At 36.2% G+C, this 22,400-nt stretch overlaps 1 protein-coding gene across 2 annotated transcripts in view; it reads left to right on the top strand.

Moving 5' to 3' along the window:
- ATM (ATM serine/threonine kinase) overlaps positions 1 to 22,009 on the top strand; it is a 64,766-nt gene extending 42,757 nt beyond the window's left edge. The window contains exons 45-63 of one of the 2 annotated variants that reach the window (XM_017816054.1): positions 394 to 513; positions 1,530 to 1,764; positions 3,614 to 3,781; positions 5,434 to 5,553; positions 6,919 to 7,136; positions 7,891 to 8,098; positions 8,684 to 8,797; positions 9,199 to 9,357; positions 10,467 to 10,605; positions 10,961 to 11,040; positions 12,318 to 12,458; positions 13,403 to 13,519; positions 14,912 to 15,061; positions 15,804 to 15,969; positions 17,186 to 17,272; positions 17,351 to 17,465; positions 19,049 to 19,112; positions 19,789 to 19,925; positions 20,059 to 22,009. In XM_017816054.1, coding sequence (XP_017671543.1) covers positions 394 to 513; positions 1,530 to 1,764; positions 3,614 to 3,781; positions 5,434 to 5,553; positions 6,919 to 7,136; positions 7,891 to 8,098; positions 8,684 to 8,797; positions 9,199 to 9,357; positions 10,467 to 10,605; positions 10,961 to 11,040; positions 12,318 to 12,458; positions 13,403 to 13,519; positions 14,912 to 15,061; positions 15,804 to 15,969; positions 17,186 to 17,272; positions 17,351 to 17,465; positions 19,049 to 19,112; positions 19,789 to 19,925; positions 20,059 to 20,239 — 2,719 coding nt within the window. In that variant the 3' untranslated portion in view covers positions 20,240 to 22,009. Of the gene's footprint in view, positions 1 to 393; positions 514 to 1,529; positions 1,765 to 3,613; positions 3,782 to 5,433; positions 5,554 to 6,918; positions 7,137 to 7,890; positions 8,099 to 8,683; positions 8,798 to 9,198; positions 9,358 to 10,466; positions 10,606 to 10,960; positions 11,041 to 12,317; positions 12,459 to 13,402; positions 13,520 to 14,911; positions 15,062 to 15,803; positions 15,970 to 17,185; positions 17,273 to 17,350; positions 17,466 to 19,048; positions 19,113 to 19,788; positions 19,926 to 20,055 lie in introns of both variants that reach the window. The other variant, XM_017816053.1, reaches the window with a different exon arrangement.
- The last annotated feature ends 391 nt before the right edge of the window (positions 22,010 to 22,400 follow it).

Genomic DNA, 22,400 nt, shown 5'->3' with positions numbered 1-22,400 from the left:
CCTGCATAGAATAAAATTCATACCTCCAGACCGCAACTTTATTTCTAAGTTTTTTAACTTCAGTTTGTCATCTGTGCATATATAATTTGTGTGCTAATTGAAGATACATTTGCTGTTGTATACACCACCTTACTTTGTGTTCCTCTAAAGTGGATTTCAGTGTTGGGTGCTCTTCTTTGGCTGAACTTTGGGGTTTATATATGCTTACTGTCTTTTCTTTTTTTGACAAAATTTATTATTTTAATTTTAATGGTAATATAAAATAACTCCAGACTGAATAGTTTAGCTGTTTGAATTCTGTTCACTGTGTGGAAATTATGTTATGGATATTTGCAATTACTTGTGGATAGCGAAAAAAAAAATAAATTTACTGTTTCTCTGCTAAATCCATAGAGTGAATGAAGTCGAAGAGCTGTGCAAAGGGAGTCTTGAATCTGTTTATTCATTATACCCAACCCTTTGTAGACTACAGCTAATTGGAGAGTTGGAAAACACAGGTCTGCTGTTCTCCAGGTAATTTTTTAAGATTGTTTAAGATTGTTTCTGAGCTTTCAGAATTTTTAGTAATCAAGCATAGCACGAAAATTGTAACAACCTCAACAAATTTTATTCGTGAGCATCTCGAACTTCATCCTAAAAATTAAAGGATTTTAGCTTTACTATGTGAAGACAATTTTAGATTCTCTTATTATTTCCAGACTGGATTTATTTACAGTCTAGTTTGAATTATTTGATATTATGCCAATACTGTATTTTAAATAATTATTTTCTTTCATTTGTATTGAGTTCCCTAGTATACTCCAAGGTAGCAGTCGTATCTCCTAGCTTTTGCTTTACTCAGGTAACTGAGTCATCCTCTTGTAGTTTCTTTTCTAAAAATGTTTTCAATTTCCTTCATGACACCCATAGCTCTATTGAAAGTTGTTTCAGTTTGAATCACTTTTTTCATGGACCTCTAATACTATATTCTTAACAGTGTGTTTTAATCACAGGAAGGTATTTATCTTGGTAGTGCTATTAACATTGAATTTTCTCTGTCATAGTTGTGTCAGTTTGGTAGCTAATAGTCATGCTGCAGTCATTTAGCCTGTCTGGAACCTTATTGTTGTTTGCAGTTAATGGATTGCCTAAGAAAATAATACATGAAATGGCAACCTGCAGTGTGACAGTTTAGAATTTATTCTTGTATTAATCCATATATAACCTATATAATAAAACAGTCTTGGTCTGTGATCTTTTAAGCAGCCCTCTGTTCGAATGCTATTCCCTTTGCTGATGGACCTTTAACACAAGGAACTTTTACAGAGGAGCTGCTCACCTGTAATGTTGATCTTTGTGTTTGTTAAAACTGGAAGGCTGCCAGTTTAGTCCACATATAGTAAACATTTGTAGGGTTTTATGGACTATTTCTTGGTTTGGAACTGTACATTGTGAACTTCCTTGGTAGTTCACTTTTTAGAGATCTTGCATTTCACGAATGTTTACTGAGAATTAGTAACTGGTCTTTTTTCTTTCGGTAACAATTGTAGATCTGTTACTACTCAACAACTGAATGAAGTTTATTTGAAGTGGCAGAGACAGTCCCAACTTCTCAAGGACAGTGACTTCCATTTCCAGGAACCCATCATGGCTCTGCGCACTGTAATTTTGGAGATCTTGCTTGAGAAGGAGAATGACAATACCAAAAGAGAATGTATTAAAGACATCCTGACCAAACATCTGGTGGAGCTCTCTAGATTGGCAAGAACTGCTAAAAATACACAGGTAACAGATTCCAGGAAAGATCAGGAAAAGATGCTTAGTTTTTTTAGTTTATAAAAGAACTTAATTTTTAAGAGTCCCGAAGATGAACTGTATTCTAAGTTTATTCAGTGATTCAATTAGTTGGAGACTTAAACTATGTAGAACTTATTCATAGTTTTTATTTATAGATGTGTTTTCTGAATTTTATTCCTAGCTGTAAGCTACTCTGTGAGGCAGATAATAAAAAAATGAAATTTTTAGTGAAGAATGCTCTTACAGCTCTGTTTCTCATTTTGTTGCAATTTTATATATCCAGCTTTCACTTGCATCATACTGCTGTAGCATTCCAGAGTAAAACTGCAGAAATAACTTCATTGCATCTCTATATTTACTGTTATCTTTGAAGTTTTATTCTCTCAAAGCACCATTGCACTGTGGTAAATCTCTTTCTGTGAATGACTTAATGGGATTTGCAGTATCAGTGATTTTTGCACCTGCTGATGTATTTAAGGTCCAGAGTCAGCTTTGACTAGTTAGTCTTGGCTAGGTAGTGCATCTGGAGGAGTAACTCCATAACAGCTTATAGAGCAATGATGTCTTCCAAGGACCTCTACAGAAAGCAGTTCCAGCTAAATACAGAACCTGGAAAGGTTTTTAACACTTCACATATGTGAAACTAAATTGCACTTTGATTTCAGAAAGGTTCTAACTCTTTTTATGAGTAATGATGAAATCAGCAGATGCAAGCTTTACCCAGTACCTCTGGAATTGTTGGGGAAAATTACTTCAAATGTTTTTTATCTTGTGCCTGCCCAGCTACCAACACTGTGGCAATGAGTGTCCTAGAAGAGCATCTACAGAAGTTAATTTTTTTCACTCTGAATTTTAGTTACAGAAGATGATTAAAATTGGGGTACCATATTTTGGGTTGAGTAGAAGATTCTGAAAGACTGAGCCAGTGTGTTTCTGAAAACAGGATCATTCCAGCCTTTTCAGTGTTGAAGGTCATGGGCAACCTTTGGGGCATCCTTCTGGGCCTTTTCAGTCTTTCAGACCATGCGATGATATCCCTTTCCTTTTGGCACAACAGTAGCTGATAATACAACGTGTCTGGATGCAGGACAGTTTTTGAAGAAGCACTCTTTGCAGCTAATGGCTTCTCTTTCTCTTTGGTGCCACTACTATCCATCAGAAGTAAGAGTACCATACAGAGTCATCACACTGACCACTAATTGAACTACCCAAACTTACATTTACAGGCATTCTTACATTTTAATTGCTTATTTAAAAGTTTGATTGATTTGGTTATTGGTCGGACAACTCATGAAAATACACTTCAGTCGCTATATTTACATTGTAAAAACCTAGTTGGCTCTTTATACTGTCATAGTGATATTAGATTACTAAATAAATGAGGATGTTACTTCACCAGTGATACAAGTGAAGAGGTAGCATGCAAAAGAATTAGTGTATGGTGGTGCCATGTTTAAAATTATTTTTCTGTGATCTATAAAAACATATATAATGATGTAATAATAATAATAATAATTACTAAGCTATAAATCCATTACTTCAGTAGGTACTTATAACAGAATTTCTTTACTATATACCTCCAATTTAAAATGTTGAACATTGATACTTTATTTTAGAGTTTGTGAGGTTTAATTCCATAGTCTGTTTTTGTTGCAAATCAAGATTTGCTGCGAGTATATAGAAAAATAACTTCATATCTTTGCTGCAAATAAATTCATAGCATTGAGTGGGCAGACTATGCTGCACAAGTAGAGAAAATGGAGTCTAAAACAAAACTTGCTGTGAGACACTGGTATTTCACTTAAAGAATTGTTTATTATTATTTTTTCAATTTCAGCTTCCAGAAAGAGCTATGTTTCAGATCAAACAACACAATCCAGAGGGATGTGGAGTTTCCGAATGGCAACTAGAAGAAGCTCAGGTTTTCTGGGCTAAAAAAGAAGAGAGTCTTGCACTGAATATACTTAAAACGATGATAAAAAAATTAGATGCAGATTGGTTTCAGGTATATGTTATATAATGTATAAACTTATGGGAATTAAATTATTTAAGATCCTAATTCCACTTTCTGAAATTTTCCATGGAGAGAAAATTAAAGTGAAGAAATTTTTCCTATTATCCATCTAAACCTCCCCTGGCACAACTTGATGTTTATTTTCCTCTTGTTTGATCACTTGTGGCCTGGGAAACTACAACATCCTTTCGGGTAGTTGTAGAGAGGGATAAGGTCCCTCCCTCCTGAGCCTCCTTTTCTCCAGAGTAAACAACCCCAGCTCCCTCAGCTGCTACTCCTAAGACTTTTCCTCCAGCCCCTTCCCCAGCTCTGTTGCCCTTTTGTGGATGCGCTCCAGCACCTCAATATCTTTTCCTGCAGTGAGGGGCCCAAAACTGAACACAGGATTCAAGGTGTGGCCTCCCCAGTGCCAAGTACAGGGGGATGATCTGCCCTTGTCCTGATGGCCACACCATTGCTGATACAGGCCAGGATGCCATTGGCCTTCTTGACCACCTGGGCACACTGCTGGCTCATGTTCAGCTGCTGTTGACTACCACCTTCAGGTCCTTTTCCTCTGGACAGCATTCCAGCCACTCTTCCCCCAGCCTGTAGCACTGCATGGGGTTGTTGTGACCCAAGGGCAGGGCCTGGCACTTGGCCTCATCTAACCTCATACTGTTGGTCTTGACCAATCAATCCAGCCTGTCCAGGTCCCTCTGGATAGAACTTCATTAGCAATGTGGTAAAAATGCCTTCATGTCCTACATTTATGTTTAGCTATGATGGCTTTCTTTGAGTACTTTTGGAGGGTAAAAGACATTTGCTTTGAATTCACATACATTATTAAGGAATGTCACACAGAAAAGCTGGATAATTTTGGGCCAAGTTCTCCATACATATCAGGACAAAATCAAGAGTTGCTGGTCTTTTGATTTTTGTGATTTCTCCATGAATAGTTGATGAGGCCGTCCAAAAATTTAATCCTTCCAGTGTTACATTTACCCTGCCTATGTAAGAAGGATTTGTGTTTTCACAGCCTATGATATACTTCAGTATTTCACAGTCAGTGTTGCCATCTTGATCATGTGGTCTTTAATATGTACACTGTACTAAAAGTATTTTGCAAACTTGTCCTACTCTACAGTTAAAGCTGAGCATCTGATCCGGAGTCACATCCTTTGGAAACCTGCTCCTCATCTTCTCGGAGCACTTTTAATCCAATTTCCATCTAGAGATCTGTCTGAATAATTTAGTGATCACACATAGTTATCATGATTCCTGAATGTTACCTATGGATTGTACTATGATACTTCAGACTAAATGGGGATATTAGAAAATAGCAATTACGGAAACATGCTGTGAATTTATGTGGTTTTTATTACATATTGTCATTGGTTTATTCTGCTTTTCATTGTTCGGATTATCAGGTGTTTTAAAATACATGCTCTCCTTTAGTCTAACATAGAATGTGAATGTGATTTAAGGTTATCAACTGCTGTAGATGTGGGTGGTGAATGACTTTGTAGATGCATTATATGTAATAGCCCTCAGTGATTGAATTCTGTTCAGGGTTTAAAACTTTAGAAATTGCCTATTCAGGGGTGGGTTTTTTTGATGCTTCCCTCTCTTTAATTTTGTTCCCAAAACTTGCTTTTTCAAAGGTTGAGAATGATCCTCACCTGAAATTGATGTATACGGAGTGTCTGAGGCTGTGCGGAACCTGGTTAGCAGAAACATGCTTGGAAAACCCTACAGTCATCATGCAGAAATACTTAGAAAAGGTGCATCTGGTCTTTGAAATACACTGTCTTTGAGATAATGCTGTGCTGAAATATGGTGTTAGAATGTCAAGCAGATTTTTCAATGCAGCCTTTGTTTTTCTGGATTGAAAGTATGGTTTCCTGTAAAAACATAGTTTCACATTGTATTGTGTTAACACTGTAATCTTATAAAATGTTCAGAATATGGGTTTATAGAATTCACAGTGAAACGTATAATATTGGCTTAGAAGTGCAGTGATTACAACTACTAGTCTAGTTGCCTGTTCTACATTACCATTCCTTCCTTCTCAGGATAGATTATTCACTCATCAGGTTTTCAATGTGGCCATTGTATTTCACAGAATTAGGGAATCACTTTGATTGGAAAAGACCTCTGAGATCATCGAGTCCAACCTATGACCGACCACCAACATGTCAACTGTGGCACTCAGTGCTACATCTAATCTTTCCCTGAACACTTTCAGGGATGGTGACTCTACCACCTCCCTGGGCAGCCCATTCCATTGTCCAGTCACTCTTTCTGTGAAGAAATTCTTCCTAACGTCCAACCTGAGCCTCCCCTGGTACATCTTAAGACTGTGTCCTCTTGTCCTGTTGCTTGTTACATGGGAGAAGAGACCAACCCCCACCTGGCTACAACCTCCTTTAAGGTAGTTGTAGAGAGTGATAAGGTTACCCCTGACAGGTGCTGGAAGGTCTTGTTCTAGTGTTTCAAACTACTGTAAATTTTTTTTTAAACTCATAGCCAGTTACAGAAACAGTTGTATTAATATTTGTCCACTCTGCATTTATTTATTTCATGCTGATTTGTGAAACTCAGCATAGTTGCTTTTCTCTATTACTGTCTACGTGCTTTCATCACTGTGATTTGAATCCATGACTTTCATATATAATTTCCTTTTGGCACTTTTTGGACTGCCTTCTTTTTTTTTTCTCACCATCCTGTGATATAAGGCTTTAAGACTATTGTAAAACTTCATGCCTAGTTACTCTAAAAGATAGATAAGTGCAGTAAACGCCTGTATGGTTATTAAATCTGTTTCATACAGGATAATCTTTTTGGCTGTTTGCACTGAAACACTTCTTAAAGGTTAAATTCACTTATGAGAAAAATACCCTGTTAGATTTCATTTTGTATGCATATATATCCCATCACAGGCAACATTGAATAATCTATTTGAGCAGGTTGATCCTGCTTGAGCGGGAGGGGTTAAATGAGATGATCTCCAGATGTCCCTTCCAGCCTCAACCCCGCCCCCCCAAGAAAAACAACTTTCTCTGATAACAGAGTTTAATCAAGTATTATGCTTGATTATACTGTTTATCTGATTATCCATCTTACCATTATTGTTTCTTCCCCTTTAGGCTGTGGAAATTGCTGCAAGCCACAGTGGAGACAGCAGTGATGAGCTGAAGAAAGGAAAGATGAAGGCTTTCCTGTCTTTGGCTCGTTTCTCTGATAATCAGTACCAGCGAATTGAGAATTACATGAAATCCTCAGAGTTTGAAAATAAGCAAGCACTACTGAAGAAGGCCAAGGAGGAGGTCGGCCTCATCAGGGAATGTAGAGTTCAAACCAACAGGTGAGCATTCAAATGGAGAGGTGGTTACTATGGAGTTTTCAAAGGCTCCATCTCTACCAACTCTCTGGCAAGAGGTACAGTATGGGTCACATCTCTACAGCTGATTTTTTCCTTCTCCACAAAACAGTGGCCAAATCCATAGTGCTTCCTGTGAATAGTTTCTGAACTGTGCCTGAACATGGTCTATGCATGTGCTAGGTAGTGTGGGCCAAAACTAAGCCAAGGACTGTTACAGCAGTTAAACAGTATGGATGATCATGGCCTGGAATTCATGTTTATTCCCTGGATCTGTTCAGTTTATTTGACAAAGAAAATGTTACCGAGTGAAAATAAATGAATTGAGATTTTTCTCCATTACACATTTAGTGAAAGAGTAGAATTAATTTTAATACAGAGTTCATATGGATTCAGTAAGAACAATTGAAAGTGGGCAGAAAAGGATGACTTTCAGCTGTTGGAAACTGAAGTATTTACACAAATTATCTGTACTGTATGTTCACACATATACCAATATTGAGAATAAATCATTTAAAAGAAGACACTGACTGAAAATTTACTTAGAGCAGTGGGTCTTTGTGCATACACCAAAGGAGTAGCTCCCACAATTTGATTTCTCAGTTGTTTGTTTTGCTGTGCTTGTACATACAAAGCAACTTTAAAATGTTAAATTAGTAAGTAAGAGAGCTAGGGATGTCCTTGCTACAAGTTCATTAAAAGTTAATGTGGTGTTTAAAAATAATGTCTGTTCACACAGATACACAGTGAAGGTTCAGCGAGAACTTGAACTGGATGAATGTGCCATACAAGCCCTAACTGAGGATCGTAAACGTTTCCTGTGTAAAGCAGTGGAGAACTATATCAGCTGTTTATTAAGTGGAGAAGAACATGATATGTGGATATTCCGACTCTGTTCACTATGGCTTGAAAATCCTGGAGTTGATAGAGTCAATGAAATGATGAAGGTATATGTCTGCTCTGTTTTTTCCTAATGCCTTGACAGTTAAAATATCCATCTTTCGTTTCCTTCTCCTAGGTTTCTAGAAGATGAATTATAGTGCTGTGCAGTATGCTTTCCTATGTAGCTGCTTAACTTTTCCTGCAAAACTTGCTTTTTTCAGTTGTCATTGCTTATCATTTAGTTTTTCATCAGTGAGACCTGTAATTCTTAACGCGTTTTAATTTAACTTAATTTAACATTTTAATTTGAAAAATCTGTATGATTAAGCATATCTCATGAGCTTTTACTGTGGTCACCTTGTTCTTTACATATTTTGGAAACTACCCATCTTGAGCATCCTTAGGTACATTATTCTAGTTTAAATTATATATACTTTCAGGTGAAAAGCTATGAAAGGTAGAATAGAAAATATTACTTTTCCTATGAACGACTTGTAGCATTTACGAGACATGGGCCAAGATAATGTGATACTCACTGAACTGCCATTTGATCACACAGCCATGATTACTCTTAGTTTAAAAAAAATTTATGATTACAGGTTTTGTTTGGTGTTTAGTACAGCTCTCTAACTGAATTTTCTCTACTACAGAAAAATGCACAGAAGATTCCCTCATACAAGTTTTTGCCTCTGATGTACCAGCTGGCTGCTCGGATGGGAACTAAGATGATGGGTGGTTTAGGATTTCACGAAGTTCTGAATAATGTAATTTATGCTTTTCTTATCTAAAGATATCTTGATTATCTTAGTAGTGCCTACTTCTAAACAATATCCATCTTCCTCTGTGCAGTTGTAGCTGAACAAGTTACATAGGTGATCAGGGTGTATTAAAAATAAGTGATGCAAAATTAGTATGGTGGGGAAAGAGGATTGGGGACTTTTTCCTTTCTACGTAATTGATTTTTCTTGTTGTATAAGAGTAGACTTACGCAGCTATAGGAATGTACTTTGAATGTTTTTTTCAGTTGTGGAAATACCATCTAAGTATTACCATTTTATTTCTTCTTAGGAACCTTAGAAGTTCAAAAGAATTAATAATGTTAATTATCTTTTTTTTTTCTTCTGTACAGTTTTCAATAATAGGATCTTTTTGTTTTTGTTGACAGCTAATGTCTAGAATTTCACTGGATCATCCTCATCATACTTTGTTTATAATACTAGCTTTGGCTAATGCTAACAAAGATGAACTCCTCGCAAAACCAGATGCAATAAGAAGAAATAAGTTAATTAAAAATGCACCGAAAGAAATCTCCCAGCTTGATGTGGTGACTACAAAAAATTCTATTCTATTAATCACATTCAGTCCTTTAATTTTGTTAAAAAATGAAAAAAAAACATGTCATTTTAGTGTAGAGCTCATCAGCTGGCTTTTGTTAAGAAACAGTAGGAGGGAAAAAGTGCTTTTAATAATAAACCCCCCCCTTTGTGCGTACATTATTATTAAAAGAAGTAATTATGGGATTGAACAAAATATAGTTAACATTTCCTGCCACAAATAGCCCCAATTATTGGAAAGACTTTTGTGATAAAAATCCTTGATGTGTCATTCTGTAAAAAGCATTTTAGATGCAAGAAAGGCTTGAGTGGGTTTATTGTTAAAAGTACATCCTGAATTGAGTATTTTTTCTGCTTTGAGTGGCAACATCTGTTGCACCTAAGTATTTGGCCTTGTGCAGTATATCCTTTGTTCCTTTATATGTTAAAAGCCATGATGATAGGTAATACTGAACTGTAGTTTCATGTCATGTTGTTATTGCTTAATTTTTGTTGGAACCTGTCTTTGGAATCATCTCTCACCTAGATTAATGCCCATTCTTTCCCCCATTGTTGTAGGCCTGGCATGGTTGTCATTGCCTTCTTAGCCCCCATACTGATACATTTTTTCAGCACACTTTTATGTGGCTTTTTTCCACCTTTCTCTCAAATTTATAGGGTTTTTTGTGGTCCCACCCTTTGGAGTGGGATTATGCTAAATTCAAGTGTCTCAGAGTCAGGCACAGAAGGAATGCATAGTCAGGTTTTTGCCTTTTGCATACAGGACTTTTCTTCAGTTGGGAGGACGTAACAGAAGCAGGCAGATGGTGGGAGAACATCCAAACCTACATCTCCTCTTTTCTGAAGAATTTTTGCAGTTTTTTTGCACTTTGCCCAGACATTTGCTCCCTCTCCATTCCCAATAATATTTTACATTATTCATCATCTCAGATTAGACAGCACAGAATTTTTCACAAAGGGCTGTCCATTACTGCAGTTTGCTCTGTTTTCATAGGACATATCTCATTTGTACTTTATTTCCTGCATGTTATAATATATCTTTAATATTACAAGGTGTAGTTTGCAAGATCTGATATTTGTATTCCTTTGGGTTTTTTAGGACAGAATGGAGGCTGCTAGCACTATAATCAATATCGTAAGAAAAAAGAGAGCTCATATGGTTAGAGACATCGGAGCACTTTGTGATGCTTACATCACATTAGCAAATGTAGATGCTACTCCATGGAAATCTCAAAGAAGTAAGTCTTGGAAAAAGTTTGTTTTAATAGTGAAGATAGTTTTTGTTTTCTCAGATTAAAAAGTGTATTTCTAAATATTGATATTTAGTTAAAAGAGATACGGCGTTAGCACTGTGTCCTATCTTTGGTAGAACTTAGTCTGGATTAGAAGTCACAGTAATTACGTGCACCGTAAGGCTCAGACTCTGAATATCAAAGTCCAGAAATCTCCATTTGCCCTGCAATCATCTTCATCAGCTTGACAAAAGTATACAATGAGGTTTTGGGTCCCAAAAACAATGTAAGCTGATTTTTGTCAATTTTGATGTATGTTACTAGTTCTGAACTTAAAACTATTAATTCCTTTTAATTACAGAACAAATAAGTATTCCAGCTGACCAGCCAATTATTAAACTGAAGGACTTGGATGTTGTTGTTCCTACCATGGAAATTAAGGTGACTGAAGTTGCAATAAATACAGACTATAATATCAAATCATAGAATCAGCTTCAAGCTTTTGTAGTGGCAGTCAGGGCATATAACTCTTCATCCAATTCCCAGGTTCTTTATAGGTCAGCCTATGGGAGATACAGGCTGAGATGGTTTCCTTAGGCTTTAGAAGACCAAGTCTTATAGTTGCTGGATAGTGGTTTATTGTACAAAGATGGCTTTGCCAGTGTTACCAATGACTAGTCTTTTATTATCAGAAGGGGTGATGAACTACCTAAATCACAGAGAGGGTTAGGGAGTCTGAATCTCCTGTTTCGTAAGTGCTAGCTCAGAGGCACTTAATGTCCTGAAGGTATGAGAATTAATAGATATGCCTTCTCCTGTTCCTAAATGGCCAGCTTGTATGTTTTTACCATTCAGAAATGGGGTGTGATCCATTCCTGTTAGCCTAAGTGGTTGATTGGATGGGTACGTAGGCACTCACTCTTCAATGCCACATGCTCTACTGAGGGAACTTACCAGTTTCAGGAGCGTAAAGTTGCTTTTTGGGCCAACACCTAAATTTAAATGTTACTAAGCTAGACTTCCTTGTGTTAAAGTCCCTCAGGCTGCGTCTATAAAGCTGAATAAGTCAAGGGACTGCTTTATGCAGTTTGACTTCAGAGGCCAGAAATTGCCACCCATGCTAAATAACATTTGTTTGTAGGGCTCCTATTGGCCCCAGGTGTTGCTCTTTTCTACAACTCGATTGTTCTTTTCTTTACCTTTCTTCTTCTCCAGTATAAACTGACTGAAATGGTTGCAGGTCTGGGATGTAAATTGCTGGAGCAGTATTTCATTACAGCTAACTGAGTAGGGTTGCTTTATGACACAAGGATGTGAAGAATGGCTGAAGATACAGATCCTAAAAATTGCAGCAGGTTTAGGATTGTAGATTGGGCCCATTTGCAGCCTATTGTAAGCCTAATGCCCCCAGCTGTGTGTGAACGTTTTCTTGGGACAATATCAGCTGGGACAGGCTAACATTGTCACAGCCTGTTTAGTGGAAGTCTGCAGCACCATGTCCCCTCTACCAGTGAGGTGAACGAGGAGGAATCAGAAAAACTCCTTTGCTCAGCATATTTTTGTAGCTTTTGTGAGTATTATCCTTGTAAATGATGGAATACTTGTATTAATATTTAGCATATAGTCTGCTAATGAGGTTTGCAAACAACTCATTACCACTTGCTCTGAGTGAAATGGAGGTAATATTTATATTAATTTCAACTTATTTATAATTTCAGGTGGATCCCACAGGACAATATGAAAATTTGGTCACAATAAGATCTTTTAAGCGAGAATTTCTTTTAGCAGGAGGCATGAACCTGCCTAAAATAATAGACTGTGTAGGATCAGATGGTAAAGAAAGGAGGCAGCTGGTTAAGGTATGTTCTGTCAGTTGTAATTACATGTCAGAGACTTGGCATGCTGGAATTTTTTTTAAGTTCTGTCAGTTTTCTCATGTATCACTTCTGTACCATGAGCAGACTTTTCACATTTCAGTGTCAGTTGAAGAATACTTTAATAAAGGATATTGCAAAGGATATTATAAGTAATATAATAATAGTATGATATAAACAATAAGTATTAAATTTTTTGTAATTATTTTTCAGCAGTGCATGTTATATCCAGTAGCTTACCTGACAACTACCAGACCTGTGACTTGCTTGGTCATGTCTTAGCTGGTGACCTGGATTGTGCAGTAAATAAAAACCATCAAATTTTCTGTTAAATACCTCCTTTTTTCTTCCCCATATAAAAACAAATTTACAATTAAGAGACAATGAAAAGTATACACATAGAAATACAAATCTCTAAAAAAATTCTCTTTAGACTCAACTGATTTCATTCTCTCTTTGAATGTAAACATGGAGCAGCTGCTGGGAGAATTCTGTTTTGCTGTTAAGTATGGGGTAGTTCCAAAAGTTTTCAAGAGAAGCATAAATCTGCATCCCATAATCAGAACTGCAGTGCCAACTGATGCTGCTTCAGCTGTGTGCTGGGTTGCTAAATAGGTTGAATGAAACATCTATGTTTAAAAAGGGTGCTGTAAGGCATGTAGGGTGATTGAAACCTTAAATAATATTTGCCAGAAAAAAAGAAAAAGGTAATGATTTAAGTTAATGATGGTTCTGTTTAAGCAGCTGAGCACTATTAGAAAACCAAATACAGAGAAAAAAATCAATTGTTAATTACATTTTATTGCATGTGATTATTGTGGAAAAGTAACTTGGGGGTTGTGCAATTTTTTTAAATAATTTTTTTAGTTGCTGAACAAGAAATTGGATGCTGAAAATTTTTTTAACTGCTTTTTCTGTTTTTGCTGAAGGGGCGTGATGACCTCAGGCAAGATGCTGTCATGCAACAGGTTTTCCAGATGTGCAATACATTGCTTCAGCAAAACACTGAAACACGAAAGAGAAAATTAAATATCCGAAGATACAAGGTAACCCTGAAAAGCTGTGGCAGCAGAGAAATAAAGTGTATTTCTCCATTCTCCACTTTTTTAACCCAAAGACAATATAAAAGGATATTTATTTATGTGTTATTAAGGTAATCACTGCTCCTTAAGGTGTGGAATAAACAATACATTTTAATTATTACAATTTAATTTTTTCTAAATCCTTAAAATAAATTTCTGATGCCCAATATATATTTAAATACTCTTCAAAGCTTTCTTTATATGAACCTGTAATTGAAAAGAAATTAACTCGTGCACTGGCCTTGAATTGTAAGTTTCTAGTCCTTACACTTGAGCATACAAGTTTGTTTATGAATTCTCATTAATTTGTCTTGTGATATTCCTTAATAATTAATTTTAGTCTTGCAATATCTCTTACAATTGAATCCAGAAGTCCCATCTAGGGTCTATTCATGCAGAATTTGAATTGCAGAACTTTTTTGTTGGAATTGGGAATACAGCAATACATTCTTATTTTGAATGCAGAAAATGTATTTGAAGAGGAGCTTTCCTTTCCTCCGTCCTTTTATGTGCTTGGGATTATAATAATAGCTGTGAAGGTGACCTCTGAAAAAGTATTCTTGAAGGATAAGCTCTTGTCTTTGACAAATGAGAAATATGCACTCTGGAATCTCTAAAGGTGCTTATCTGAATTGCTAGTGTGGTTTTAAGAATTCTCAGGCGGAGTTAAAGTCACATTTTTGGATAATCTTCAATTAAAAATCAGGTTTTTATGTGTGCAAAAATGAATGACATCCGGAAAAAAGAGAATGGATGTCACATTATGAGATAAAGACACTTTCATAAGAAAATGAAATTGAAGGATAAAGGCAGTAACTGTTTTACTGAGGGCAGGCAAATGGTTCATTCTGACCAGTGCTCCAGGAATTGAGGTAACCATTACAGCCAGTTATGCAGTGAGCAACTGTTCCCTGGGGTGGGAAGCAGACAAAGACAAGCCTAATATGTTCACACAGCTACCATGCGTTTGTGTGAGATTTTACTTCTTGTATGCAATTTGCACAATGCCTGTGTTATCCCATTCCAACAGAGTGACCTGCTGGCTGTCATAGGTCATCCAGAATGCCAAAATAAACATGCACATTGAGGAGAATTGTTAAGTTATACTGAAGTATGGTAGTGGAAGGGTCTCTGGGCTAGGAAAAAAATTGCAAATATTTGGTAGAAAAAATTTGAGTGGATTTTTATATATATATATATATTTGTATTTAAAACATGTATTGTGATCAGTTGTATGGTTTGTCCTTTTTTGTCTTTTTAAACAAACACAGATGTGCACCCATGCTCTGCAGGATGCCTATTCATAGTTTTGTGTGTATAACCCTTCCCCGTGCAGCCGTGGTTTTGCTTTTACAGGTGGTTCCCCTTTCCCAGAGAAGTGGTGTTCTTGAGTGGTGTTCAGGAACAACCCCCATTGGGGAGTTTCTTGTGAATGTCGAAGAAGGAGCTCACAAGAGATACAGACCAGGAGATTACTCTGGTTATCAATGTCAAAGACTAATGATGGTGAGTCAAAATAACTTTAAAAAACACCAAAAAAATTAGCTGGCTTATAATAGTTACAGGGGGTTGGGAAGTAGAGGGGAAATTTATGGAGAATTATATACTATACTATTAGTATATATAATAATGAATATGATCAGTGGCATGGAATGAATAGATATTCAGACTTTTAGTTTAATTCCACAGACCACCTCACCGTAAGTTTAGAAAATTGCAGACAGGTTTACCTGTTACTTTATATACCCATGACAGTGCAAGAAATTACTTCCTTTTAAATGTCTATAGCATTAACAGGATTAAAGTATATTTAATTTTGGCTCTGTGCACCTTTTGCATGGGAATGAGTGAGAGTAACTTTCTCACAGTGACATGAAGCCACTAGATAACCAAAGGTACCAGAAGAGAGTGCCAAGAATGGAAGTGTCTCCCAGCAAGATGCATTTACCTGTACATGCCTATAAAATACATGCACCTGCTGAACCAAAGAAATAGGAGTGTGGTTTTTTCCACGTTTTTTAGCCCATGAGTGTTATATGAAAATGTAATTGTTTAGTAAAACAGGTAGATAGGTGCATTAGTAATTGCTTTAAAAGAGACAGTAATTCATAGCTCAGAGAAAGGAGTGAGAACAGCATTTGATGGAGGGGAGAGGGTGTAGAAAGTAGGAATCTGTTCTTTCAAAGGAAGACATAATTTCCTTCCAAAGCAGTTAGTCATGGGTAAAACATTTCTTATGTGTTTAAAGGATGCACAAAAGAAACAACCCGAAGAGAAATACAGAATCTTCATGAAAGTCTGTGAGAATTTTCAACCTGTGTTTCGGTATTTCTGCATGGAAAAATTCCTGGATCCAGCTGTGTGGTTTGAAAAACGATTGGCATACACTCGTAGTGTGGCTACATCTTCTATAGGTATTACATTGTCTTAGTTATCTTGGCATTTTAGATTATGTAACCAAAAAGTTTATACCATTTCAGAAGCAGTGGCTGTTCTGCTTTTATCACATGCCACAAAAGGCATAGTAGAGGGCAAAAAATTCCAGCAAGAACACCAGCATTATTTTTGTAATTAAGATTTCTGATTTGTTCCTCCCCACCCCGATATCTGCTGCAGTAGAAAGATAGAATGAAATTCTGTATTTGTTTTATATAGTGGTTTGTATTTTTAGGTTCTGGTAGTGTTTTTAAAGTTTCTACCTGGCTGTTTATTTCTTTTGTTTCCATTTAACATTTATTCATTTCATGTGTAGCCTCAGATGTTTTAACTGAGTTGAAAAGCTCAATCTTTTACTTTCTTTGTACTGGCATCATCAGCCATGGCTGAAACAGTTATTTAGGCTCTGGCATTTTTGCTTTGTCTTAATAAAGAAATATATGTATTTGGATTGTGGATCTTCTTTGGATGGCTCGGTTCTGTAATGAGTCTCTCAAAGACATTTGTTAGTAAATTATATACATTGCAGTAGATCCCATTTTAGATGCTAACATGTTTATACACTCCCTTTTTTGCTAAAAAAAAAAAGGAAGCAGAATTCACATGAAAGATTTTTGTAGGAAATACTGCTGCTGATCATCAACTGATGAAAACAGTAATGGGTGTAAATTGCACCAAAGGCAATGTTGTTTGTAGGTTTTCTAATTTAAGGACAGTAAAGCACTGAAATAGGCTTTACATGAAAGATCTTATAATTTGGATCACTGGAGATTTTTAAAACTGACTTAGACAAAAGTCAGTTGTTGGTTTGTTGTTTTGGATTTTTTTAAATAAAACAGTAACAATAACAAAACCTAATTTTATTGTGCACTTCATTTTAATTTTTTTTTGAACGCTGCAATATTTGATAAACCTATCTATGAAGAGAAATGGCCAAGAATTCTGTGGAGTAGATAAAACAATACACATCTGTATGAGAAAAACCTTTTTGCATTTGCATTCAGTTAAACTTTTCTTTTCAGATTTGTGGAATAGCATTTGCTCTTTCCTGGGTAATATCTATATATGGGAGAAGAAATATTCTCACTTGTAATTTGTTTGCACCTGTTACAATGATTTTAATAATCTTTCTTAAGCTGTCTCTGGTTTTTATTACATGTAAATATGGTTTCAGCACTTACCTTTTTGTTTCAGTTGGCTACATTCTTGGACTTGGAGACAGACATGTTCAGAATATCTTGATAGATGAACAAACAGCAGAACTAGTGCATATAGATCTGGGTAAGTGGGACAGGCAAGAAAACATTAACTTTTCTTTACTTTAAGTTTTTATTAAACATTTATTATCCTTTTGTTTAGGGGTTGCTTTTGAGCAAGGTAAAATCCTTCCCACACCAGAGACTGTTCCATTTAGATTAACCAGGGACATTGTGGATGGAATGGGTATTACTGGCGTGGAAGGAGTCTTCAGAAGGTAAGTGCTCCCGTACTGCATAGGGATAAGGAGGCAGCAGAATACTTCCAGCATGATGGTTGTTGTTAAATAGTTCTAATGCTAGAGGGGAGACTCAGATTTCTGCTGATAATATGAATAATAAAATACCTAAATGCTGACCTTTAACTTATGTGCTCATGTTTATTTAACCCATTACAAGTTCATCAGTGTTGCTCAGTGTTTCCTACTCTTCACTAGCTAATGGGTTATTGTCACCCACTTGTGGCATTCAGAGGGGGCTCAGCATTTCCAAAGGCTCCACAGCAAACCACTGATTTAGAATGATGAATTTGTTTTTCCTTCAGAACTAAGCTGTTCTTTCAGACCTATACTATATATTCAGAACTATTCAATGTCTTTAAACGAATTTTGTTTTAACTCTAATTTCTGTTTAGTTTTATGTAAGTAAATTGGAGTCTTTTCCCCTTTTGGATCATGTATTTGATACCACTTTGCAAGTACAAAATATAAATCCAACAATAGATTTGAACTGCGAAACAGAAAAATCCCTAAAGAGTTGAGTTTCTGTCAACCTCCATCCTATATCCTGTGAATGACCCATGAGAGCCCTAACAAGCAGGACATTTCTCTCATTCCAGTCTTTGATGATGTTCATGAACGTAATGCTTGCAAACCCCAAATTTAATGTCTTTTAAAAAGTATATAGTGTAAGCGTTGTCTTTCTAAGGCAGTAATTAATGTTAATAAGTAGTTCCTAGTACACCTTTGTCCCGTGAAGAAACAGTCACTGCCACTTCTATTCTAAATTCACAGTTTTGTGTTCCTTCTAAAACTTTTGCCCCATTATACAGAAAAACATGAATTGCTTGGCTCCAGCTGAAGTAAACACAGCATAAAAGGCACTGGTGCAGGCGCTGTTTCTGCCTCAGCCAGACTGACTTGTAATGAACAGTACTGGGGTAAATACCATAAACAAGTCATTTCAGGATTGAATGTGAACATGATCAGTTAACTTTGGGGGGGAGAGGTGTTCTCATCCTGAAGTAGACAGGAAGCCTAATCCCTTTCAGTGGAGTACCTGTCCCATAGGAAAGCTCTGCATTCCTTACACAAGCTTAGTTTGCTTGGGAGTGAATGTAGGAGTGAATAACAACTTCTATATCTAAACTTACAGCAGAGATTTCAGAGATTGCTTAATGCCTGGTTACTGGATCTGTTCGTTTCATATAAAGGAACCCTACCAAGGTGCTCCAACATGTTGCAGAGCACCGCTGGCACACAAGTTTTCTTTCATCCAAGCAATTCTGCCATCATGGCACACCTCAACAGGCAGTGTTAACTCAGTGGTTAATTCTGTGTATAGAAACATCTCAGACAGTGAAACAGGTCATCCCTTTCTCTTAGAGAATATAATCAGTGAACTACCCAGTCTCCTTCTGGTCTTACGTGTCTAAATTTCTTTTTTTTTTCTCCAAATGGCAGTACAAGAGTTACTCTTATGTTAGAAATTTTAAGTAGAGTACAAATATCCAGTATTTAAATCATGAAAATGCCATTACATTTTACCAAAAAGAACCTAAAATACAGTAAAATGTTTTTAGATGCTGTGAGAAAACAATGGCTGTTATGAGAAATTCTCAAGAAGCTTTGCTGACTATTGTAGAGGTAAGCATTTTTCATTCTTTTGAACAGTAACCTGCCAGAATGTCTTCAGTTTTTTGTCTTTTTCTTCATATGTATTACTACACCAAATATTCATTTAAGGTGAAGATTTTGTACTGAATTTGAATGTGGTAGTGTTGGCCAGATTTGTTAATTCTTGTATTCTTCAGTAAAATTATAACCAGTTAGCATTTTCTATGGGAACTGTTTCCTTCAGGCATTTTACTCTCTTCAATATCTAAATGTTTCTAGCCATAGTGCAAAATTTCCAGCAGGAGTAGTGCCATTTGAATTAAATCCTCTTTGCGTAAGTCACAAAGAAGAGAATAAAACTCGTTCTTAAGAGCAGCTTATACTTTACATTAAACACTAGTGATTCTTTTTAGTGCCTAGCAGTGTATTAAAAAATTACCTATTCACTGCTGAGATGGGACTGAGTGGCAAAACTGAGTTGAAGTATAAACAACACAAATACCTGCGAATGATCAGATGCAGTTTTATTGTTGGGTTGTCTACTAAGCAATTTAGCCCAATTCTATTGGTTAAAAAAAAACAAAACCAAACCAGAACACTTAAGCTCCTAATATTGTGGTTAGTGTGAGCATTACCAACAGTGCTAGGGCACTGAAATAGCTGTAGTTAACAGTTTAAATTAAAAAGAGGTTTATTTTCTGTGTAGGTGCTGCTCTATGATCCTCTTTTCGACTGGACCATGAACCCCCTGAAAGCTTTGTATCTGCAGCAGAGACCAGAGGATGAGGCTGACATGAGCTCTACACTCAGTACTGATCCACAGGAACGTAAAAGAAAAGCCAGGTGCAAGATTTTTTTCTTACTGTCTTCTTGCTGCACTCTTGCCTTGCTTTATGGTTTTCTCATTGAATGTTGCTCATGTTGTTCAGGATCCGTATCTAGAGCACCTGTTTTTCTTTTTTTATTCTGCCAGCAGTGACGACCAGAGCTTTAACAAAGTGGCTGAGCGTGTTCTGATGAGACTGCAGGAGAAGCTGAAAGGTGTTGAGGAGGGAACAGTGCTCAGTGTAGGAGGGCAAGTGAACCTCCTCATACAGCAGGCCATGGACCCTAAAAATCTGAGCCAACTCTTTCCTGGATGGAAACCCTGGGTGTGACTTCAGAGGATCCAGCATGCTTTTAGAAAAAAACTATTTCTATGCAGCAAGCGTCTTAACATTTCAAACTGGTATTTCATAATTAAAATTTATATCAGGAGCAACCATGAAGCCTTATGCATATTAGCATTCAGTAGATGGTTTGGATTTTTTTCAATAACCTGTTACTGAGAAAACATTTCTTGTCCACTTAGGTTCACCATACAGTATAAAACACCAAGCACTGCTTTGATGTTCCTTGTGACCCTCAAGGACTTTGCTTGGGCATACTGGTTGCATTGTATTCTTAAAGCCTGAGATTCATCACTTTGTGTGTATGTTAAATAGCTGGAGTCTTGTGTCTGGTAATTCTGTGTGATAATGTGACTGTGTAGAATGGGTGATCTAAAAACCAGGAGTCACGAGATAACTAGCTAAAGTACATTTCTAAAGGGGAGTTATACTTTAAAATAATGCCTCATGTTTAATGAACCAAGGGTTCTTGGGGTTGGGGTTTTTTAAGCTTAGTTAAATGGACACGTGTATATAGATGTAGACTTTAAGCCAAGTATAGTATAGCTGCTTTTTTTCCTGTTGTAAATTGAATTATATTGGTACTTTATTTTTATAATAGTCTTAATAGTATAAAACAATTAAAAAGATTTCGCTTCTGTAGCTCAGGCTTCCTCGATAAAATAGGTTGACTATACAATGAAACTTAGCACATCAGAAATGCCTCTAAAGTGAACAGTCATTCTGCATCTGGAATAAACACCTGTCTGAAACTTTGAAGTTGTATTTTGAGTACAAAAATCTGATTCTGTTTGCATGTGCTTTTACAGAGGACATTGCTCTTTCTTAAAAAGAAAAAATCGGATAGTCTGTGAATATGGTTAATCAGAAAAACCATTCAAATAACAGTCTTACTGGTATATTTAATAAATCTTCCCAAATCATCTTTATATTTAAAAATAGGAATGAAATTTGGTGTACCCTCACATTATCTTAGTTTACAGCATTTTTACAGCAATGTTAATGAAGAATTCCCATTCCAATCAGCATTTCATGGATTTTTATTTGTACAGTGTTTCCACAATTTTAAGGCTTTATCTTTATTTCATAAGATAAGGTCAACATGGCAAAATGAGTCTTTTGTGCTATGTTTTCATGAAGCTGACATAATTGTCTGTTGATCCTTGGAACCAGAAGTGCATCCTGACTTTTTTTGTGGGCAAGAACTGTGATCCAGGGGTACAGTGATTTATTGGTTCTCTCAAAATGAAACATAAATGAAAGAGCATACACTCTTTATGTGAATTTTAAATGACACTTAGGAAAGGGAGGAAAGTTCTACCAAGCAGTGGGGAGTAGGAAAGAACTAAACAAAACATCCTGAAAGTGTTTTTCTTTTTAAACACAGACTTAAAAAAAATCCAGTAGTATTTCTGGAAATTTTTCTCATGCTTCTTGTAGAGGAAGTTCTTGTTTAAGCATTTTGGGCGTTATTTTGTACCAGAACTCCTAGCTATCATATAAAAGAATATTGCATAAAAACACCTGGTAGAGCCTTCCTTCGTGACTTTTCAATATACCAGTTGAAAGGGAATATTTTGAAACAATACTAATACAGTTGTCCCAGGAAAGCCTAACTTCAAAGAAAATAATTATTTCTCTGCAATGCTGTTAACTTGGTGCTTAGTGCCTACATTTTGAATGTCTGTACTTTTTCATTGTTCAAGCTGAATGAAACACAAATAAAAATGCATATAAATATTGTAAATTTAATTGAAACCTGCTTACATTACTTACTGGAATACGGGTTAGCTGGCAAACATATGAAAAAGTTCAAACTATTAACAAACTAATGTCAAAATCAATGTGACACAGTCCTGTTACTATTGGGTCCTAGTTTAACTAATCTGACATTCTTGAGATAATTGTCATCCCTGCAAAGTTTGAGGTAACCAAATAGTGACCATTGGAGGCTGTGCTTTTTGGTCCAGTGATGCCTTAATTTTTAAAGTCAAAATTAGAAAGTGAATGTTTTGCAAAAATGTATCATCACAGATACTTGTATAAGAGTAGACAAAACATGGATGGAAATGCTGTTTAACTCTGAACAGTGGATTTGTCACAAATGCTACTACTGATGGTATGGTGGGTTAGTATTTGGAATATAAAT

This window comes from Lepidothrix coronata, unplaced genomic scaffold (assembly GCF_001604755.1).
Source record: "Lepidothrix coronata isolate B3197 unplaced genomic scaffold, Lepidothrix_coronata-1.0 Scaffold53, whole genome shotgun sequence".
Lineage (NCBI taxonomy): Eukaryota > Metazoa > Chordata > Aves > Passeriformes > Pipridae > Lepidothrix > Lepidothrix coronata.
Note: the sequence above shows the minus strand (reverse complement) of the source record. Positions and strands in the feature narration are given on the sequence as shown.